The sequence below is a fragment of the Rhincodon typus genome, unplaced genomic scaffold (genome assembly GCF_021869965.1).
Source record: "Rhincodon typus isolate 14 unplaced genomic scaffold, sRhiTyp1.1 hic_rhity00008028, whole genome shotgun sequence".
NCBI classification, from domain to species: Eukaryota; Metazoa; Chordata; class Chondrichthyes; order Orectolobiformes; family Rhincodontidae; genus Rhincodon; species Rhincodon typus.
The window spans coordinates 1628-8928 of NW_025973666.1; the positions used below are offsets into that span (position 1 = coordinate 1628).

A 7301-nucleotide genomic window follows, 5' to 3' on the forward strand; every position below is an offset into this window, starting at 1 on the left:
ATTTACGTAATATTGTACTCTGTGTCCCTTTTTATAAAGCTGAAGGTCCCAAACGCTTTGTTCATTAATTTCTCAAGTAATTCGTCAAGAAGTTTCCATCTTTAATGATTTTTGCTCTTGTACTCCCAGGTCCCTCTTTTCCTGCATCCCCTTTAGAATTGCACCTATAGTTTATATTGCTTCTTCTCATTCTTCTTACAAAAATGAATCACTTTGTACCTATTTCCATTAAATTTCATGTGCCGCTTGCCTGCTCTCTTATCCTCTTGAAGTGTATTGCTAATTGCCTCACAATATGTCCAAGCTTTGTATTGATTCACAAATTTTGAAAATGCCTCCTGTACACCCAAGTCTTGGTCATTTTTATAAGATCAAGAAAACCAGGGGGACTATCACCAACCCCTGACGATCACCAATTTATACCTTTTCATCATTACTCTCTGTTGCCTGTCACTCAGCCAATTTTGTATCCATGCTGGCACTGTCCATTTTGGTTACAAACATATGAATTAGGGGCAATGTAGGCCAGTCAGCCCTTCAAGCCTGCTCCACCATTGAATAAAGCCATGATTGTAACCTCAAATCCAAATTTCCATCTACCTCGAAAACTTTTCATCCTTTTGCTTAACAAAAAAGAAAATAATTAAGTTATCGACTAGGAAGAATTTCTTTTATCATAGCTCCTTAGGATAAATTAGCAAAACATGCACCAAATATGGATTCTCTGCAGATTTTGAAAAGCAATTTCGATGAATTATTGAGGATGGGACTTACCATCCATTATTAAAAATGGGTAAAGGATAAATGTAATTATTGGTGCTGTGAATCACTCTCTGGAGCTTAATTGCTTACAGATTGGAGAAGTACTTATTTTCCTAAATTGATCTAAGGTTCTTTATTTTGATTTTAGTTTTGCCTCTCCAAGGAGTTACGTGACTGGGCCAATCAACAATGTAGACTCTATGTATCGGAATGTCTTTTCTTGTGTTTCTTTTAGTCATAATTCAATAATTCACAGTAAGCACCTTCTTGGTTGAGCTTTCAGACAGAGATGTAGGTCTTGAGAAGGATGGCTTGTTATGGAAAGCTAAAGCCATGGGCAAATAGCATCTCAAGTATAATTTTACCATTTGCCCCTTGACCACTCCTTTGAAAAACACCTTATTATGAGAGATACTTGGAGACATGGTTTGGCACTCTCTGAATGCAATTGCTCCTGTTAATTTTCAATTAAGCCAGAAAATGTTACCATTGAAGATTTCAATTGTTGTTGGTTAAGTTGTTAAAAACATCTATTCTGATTGATTTTCTCTTTTAATCTGGTAATAAATTAAATTACTTGAATATTCAAACTTATAACATAGTGAAATGCCATTGATTTTGAGCATTTGCCCCTGAATTTTAAAATTGGTTCTCCAAAGTTTCATTTTGCAGATTAAAGATTATTGCCCAATTATGGAGACACTTCCAGTAGGATATCACTGAATAATCAAGGAAGTGGGCTCATAGCAATTCTGGAAGACCTTTACAGCTTGTCTGAATTTTGCTGTTGTGTATGTATGTAATTAGTGGGGCTATCCAAATGGACAGGGAAGATTGAGCCACCTACTGTGCAGTACGAGAGCTACAAGACCAAATTTAATATTTTCTCTGTCACATGGACTGTCCTATCAATATTCCCATTTTGGAAATGTAACCATACTCCCAGCTGATCCTTAAAACTTAATTCTTTGACAAAGCTTTTGGTCACCTGGTCTACAATCTCCTCGATGTCAGATTTTGTTTGATTACACTCCTATGAAGCATTTGTGTAGTATAACCATATTAAAACATAAGTGCAAATTGTTAGTATATCAATAAAAAATGCACGTTTCATGTTTCTAACGAGCAATCTATTTTTTGCTGTCAATTAAACTTACAAGAGCTAATAATTATGAGATAGGCAACATTTCTTTTTTTTTGTTATTCTTTCAAATAATGTAGCATTGCTAGCTAGGCCAGCATTTATTGATCTCCTGCCCATTTATAGCTGTCCTTGAGAAGGTCTTGGGAATCCAACTTCTTGAACCACTTCAGTCCATTTGATGTCAGTAGATCTATTATGATGTTTAGAAGGTGTTCCAGAGTTTTGACCCACCAACAGTGAAGAATAGGTAGTTTAGTTTCAAATCAGGATGTTATGTGACTTTGCAGGGAGCTTGCAGCTGATGGATTTCCTATGCATCTGCTGCCCTTAGCCTCTGGGTGGTAAAGTTGCAGGTTTGGAAAGTGCTGTTGAAGGAGCCTTGGCAAGCTTCTATGGTGCATCTTGTAACTGGACACAGTAGTGTCACTATGTGGCAATGTTGGAGGGAGTGATATTTAAGATGCTGGATATGGTGCCAGACAAGCAGACTGCTTTTGTCCCGGATGATGTCGAGCTTCTTGAGAATTTTTGAAGCTGCACTTAAACAGTCAAATGACGATTATTCCATCACAATCCAGACTTGTGCCTTGTAGATGGTGGACAGGCTTCAGAAAGTTACTTGCTATAGAATTCCTAGCCTCTAATTTTAATCAGATTCATAGAATAGAGTCATAGAATCCCTACATTGTGAAAATAGGCCATTCAGCCCATCAGGTCTGCACCAACCTTCCAAAGAGTATCCCACCCTATCCCAGTAACCCTGCGTTTCCCATGGCTAATCCACCTAGCCTGCACATCCCTGGACACTATGGGACAATTTATTATGGCCAATCTATCTAACCTGCACATCTTGGTCCAATTTATGACATAAACATCTCTTATTGATGGTTTATGAGGCAAATGCACAATCCAGTGTGGAGCTAAGCCATGCAGAAACTAGGAAAGGTAGGTTTGATCACTGGCTTTGTATAGCTGATTTCTTGGCAGGGCAGAAGCATGCTGATAATAATTGATCTCCCTTGACGGTGGAGAAGAACTGTTGGCCAAAGACTACAGTTCTGGTTGCAGTATTTACTGGAATAGAGTGTCAATTGATTGCAAATGAATAGAGGATCAAGGTAGGTTGTGATCTCCCTACATTCCAATGGCTCATTGACTGTCACCATCTCAACTTACGTGTCTCTGGAAGGCTTAAGAAGTAAAGGTGGAGAACATTATGTAATGCAGGAATCATCCTGTGCATCATTAATCTTAGATAGAAATCTTAAAACTTCAAAATCAGAGAATGCATGATCAGAATTAAAATTGAGAATGCATAAAGCAAAGACAAAGACTTTGAGTTTTTTTTGGGATTACTTGTGACCTCTGGGCATTCTAAAGCACTTTGCAGTGAATGGTATATTTTAGGTTTGGAAGCAGTCAGAACCTGACAATGCCTGTTCACTGTGTAACCTACAGAGAATGGAGATGGATTGAATGTGGAGATTGAAGGGCTTGTGCAAACACCACAGAAAGAAATCTCGTTATTGCAAACTGCTGACCACCAAAAAAAACTTCCTTGTTATTGATTTATCTGATTCATGTTTTTTGAACTTTTATTGTTGACAATGGTAGAGTTACTACCAAGATCAGAAGAGAAATTACTAACGAAGTTATAAGCTACTTTGCTGAACACAACGTTAGTCTTTCACATTGGCAATTAAAACAAAAATTAGGTTTTAGTTACTTCAAAGATGAAAAGAAAATCATAATGAAACAATTGCACTGAATTGCTTGATTCAAAGACACAGACAATTCACAAGTTATTGTCCAATTTTAAAGAGTATTTGATGAATCAAAAAATCAGATACCAAAGGAATTTTCAGAGCATGTATTTGTATATAACTGATATGACAAAGAGAGATTCAGGCAATGGGCCGAGGAGACATAAAAGCAAGAACAGAGGAAAATAATCATTGCGTTGGACTCCTCAACCATTTTTGAACGTGCAGAGAATGGATGCTGGGATGGACCTGCTCCACAGCTCCGGGGTAGAGCTGGTGCAGTATCTACAGATGAATTACAAGGACTCCCAGAGCTGGTTCACCTTTATCTCTTTGGCTGCTGATCTGAGAAACACTTTCTTCGTTTTCTTTCCGATCTGGTTCCATCTGTGTGAAGCGGTGGGTGTCAAACTCATCTGGGTGGCAGTCATTGGAGACTGGCTCAACCTCATCTTCAAATGGTAAGTATTTACTGACTAGCCCAACCAAATGTCTTAGGAGGAATCTTAAGCTTTCACTGTCAAGGGTAGGATTGGGGTGCAGTGTGCATGGATTGACACATCTGATGATGCTGACTGCCTTAAATATTCATAGAATCCCTACAATGCAGAAAGAGGCCATTCCACCCATCCAGTCTGTACCAACCCTCTGAAGAGATCCGATCCAGACTTATAACCCCACCCCGACCCATCCCAGTAACCCCGCATGGAGCTTTTACCATGACTAACAACCTAACCTGCACAACCCTGGATACTATGGGGCAATTATTTTGTCCCTATAAGATTGCCTGTCAGCAAGAAGTTCAAGTTACAGGTTAAAATGCCAATCATTTCTTTCCTTGTTGCAGACTTATCCATTGCTAGTTTAGAATAAAGTCTAGATTCCCACATCAATTTATTCATGAAACTTTCCTTAGCTTCAATTTGTGTCTCTGTCCCATTTTCCTGCCACATATGGCTCCATTACCCGTCAATATGTGTCAACACTTCCTATAATGTTTGCATATTTACTTATCCTTTTATGCAGATAATTTTAGGTTTCCTGGACCCTGATTGGCATAGATTAAAAGGTTATTGTAACGTGCTAAGTTTTTATTGTATACTTTGCTAAACTCACGGAATACAGATAGCAGTGAGGATCTATGAGATTGAAATAACAGTCCCTAGCCATCTACCTCTATGTTGGAGCTCATATATAATAATGCAAAGATAGAGCGGTCACACCTTTGACTCTTGACCTCTGTAAAACTGTGTAGTCCGTATGTACTGACAGTTACAATTCCACATGTGAGCGTGAGTGGCTATGAATTTTGTGAAAAGTCAACGAAAATCCACACTGTGCAACCATGCCAGGAGTTCATAGTGCAAGTCCCATGAGTTAGCAAAGTTTAATTCTCAAATAAAGTGGGATGTTCAAGTTCATGAGATGTTTCAGCCTGGAAGAGGAAGGTTGTCCATTTTCACTTGTATCGCTGGGCGTTAACAGGACAGTGTAGGCCTCAGGATGGGATCATCCCAATCATGTGGTGAGTGCCATTTTGAAAGGAGTCGTGCACATGAGATGAAATTTCTGAAGCACTTGACCATTTCATATAGCAGGCCTCTTTCAAAGTGCAAATTGACATCCCACGATGCTGATTGCCTCCTTAGTTTGAAAAAGGGCAGAGTGTGTTTCAGCCATCACAACAGCAGGGAGAGAGTGTGGAGAGTTTGATATTAGTTTTGTAGCACGAGGAGTTAGCTGAATGCTACTCTGTGTCCCCCAAAGGCCCTTTCCCCACTTTAAATTGGCTTTTCTAGAGCAGCTTCTTTTCTGGAAGATGCTTTATAGCATTATACTGAACAGCACCTACTTGAAAGTGTACACATGTGGCTGCACAATATGAAAAGCTCAGGTTTTTCATAAAATACCCTGTTGGTACTCTGCCTGTACTCATACATGAGGCACAACTCCTTAGACAACAATGAAAGCAAATCCCAGGGTGAGAATCAACTTTAGATATAAAATATTCTTCTGTATGCACAGCGTCATAGAGTGGTGTCTCCTCAAAGAACTTTAAATATATACAAAACTGGAGAGTATTCAGCCCATTGTCTTTTGCCAAACATTTGAAACAGTTACCTACAGTTCCAGTCCTGTGTTATTTCCCCTTTGTCCAATAACTGATTTGTTTTCATCTATGCATATAATTCTCATTGTAAAGTCATTATGAATTATCTTTCACCACCCTTTCAGACAGTGTTTCACAGATTGTAACAACTTGCTCTGTAAAATGTATCCCTCCTCAACCCATATCTGAAAATGTGTCTTCTTTTTTCAGGATATTATTTGGCCAGAGACCTTACTGGTGGGTTCATGAAACGTCCTACTACAGCAACTCATCTTTTCCTGTGTTACAACAATACCCTATCACCTGTGAAACAGGGCCAGGTATTGAGAGATCAGCACACTTTCAAATTATAGAGAGTGTAGGTCTTAATAAACCAAAGATTGGATTTCTTTCAGTGTTTCTATTGACCCAAACTTTGTCCGTTTCAGGAAGCCCGTCAGGTCACGCTATGGGATCAGCTGGGGTTTGGTATGTGATGGTGACAGCATTTCTGACCAGCACACTTCAGAATAAGCAGCATTGCGTTCAGAACTGGTGAGTCACACATCATGGATCTATTAGTTTTGAAGTTTGCAACCTTAGGCTTGGGTTTGAAATAGTTGCTTTATGTGTGAATATAATTGACAGAATTTGAATGGGAGCAGAGATCAACGTGTATTATTTGGCTTAATCAATGTTACCTCTGGTAATAAGTGCATGATTCCCCAAGTGGACCCTGTCCTAAACTAAGGATCACTCACGTGGAAATTGGCTGCTGGGATTTAATTGAGGCTCTGGTGTTACAACACACTGGGCCTCATTTTGCATAGTGGGTGTGAGTTTCTAAATTCTCACCATTCCTCATCCACCTAAACCTGGATCAAAGTTAAAACTGGACCTAGAGATTTAGTTAAATATTGGTATTTGGTGTTGCTTTGCACTGAGGCCTCTCTTATGTTCTAGGTGTCTCCGTTCAGTGCTGTGGACGGTATTCTGGGTGATACAGTTCTGTGTCTGTGCGTCTAGAGTGTTTGTGGCCGCTCACTTCCCACATCAGGTCTGTCTGGGAGTCATTTCAGGTCAGTGGATACATTACTCACAGGTCACAGTTAGAATGGATCTTTGATATGTTCAACTGTCATGGTATTAGAAATTCATTTGATATACTGGAATATAGATAATGCAAAGAGTACCATCTCGTGTACAATCTATAGCTGTTAGTTTCAGTCTCTATTAAATAAAGGCATTTCCAAATATTTTCATGATTGAATTTAATGGATAATACAGGTCGCCTGCACACTCCTACACTGGCTTCCTTTGGGCTACTATGAGTGTGTTTGGGACCCCTCCCAAGGATTGCAACACCCAGATCTATTATTTGCTATTGTCTGAAAATGCTTCTGTTTTACACCCACACCGTCCACCGGTCAGCTGTTGTGAGGCAGCTGTCAACTGCAGTAGACCAGCAGCACTGAGAGTCAAATCTGCCCCTGCCATTCACTCATCGATAACAAGGTGTAGAGCTGGATGAACACAGCAGGCC

The 7301-nt window shown here is 39.5% G+C and overlaps 1 protein-coding gene across 1 annotated transcript; it reads left to right on the forward strand.

Annotated features, from left to right (window-relative positions):
* The first annotated feature begins 3900 nt into the window (after window positions 1–3900).
* On the forward strand, window positions 3901–6978 carry LOC109912272 (glucose-6-phosphatase catalytic subunit 1-like). Its single transcript, XM_048594312.1, has 4 exons — window positions 3901–4130; window positions 5990–6099; window positions 6208–6313; window positions 6722–6978. Exons 1-4 carry the CDS (start codon window positions 3901–3903, stop codon window positions 6882–6884), a joined length of 609 nt encoding a protein of 202 aa, XP_048450269.1. The 3' UTR covers window positions 6885–6978.
* The last annotated feature ends 323 nt before the right edge of the window (window positions 6979–7301 follow it).

What these genes read in the sequence shown, in the direction of transcription:
- LOC109912272 (XM_048594312.1), top strand. Translation starts at nt 3,901, where the DNA reads ATGGATGCTGGGATGGACCTGCTCCACAGCTCCGGGGTAGAGCTGGTG. An exon ending in CTCAACCTCATCTTCAAATG is followed by an intron (nt 4,131 to 5,989) that starts GTAAGTATTTAC and finishes TTCTTTTTTCAG; the next exon opens with GATATTATTTGGCCAGAGAC. An exon ending in CAGCATTGCGTTCAGAACTG is followed by an intron (nt 6,314 to 6,721) that starts GTGAGTCACACA and finishes CTTATGTTCTAG; the next exon opens with GTGTCTCCGTTCAGTGCTGT.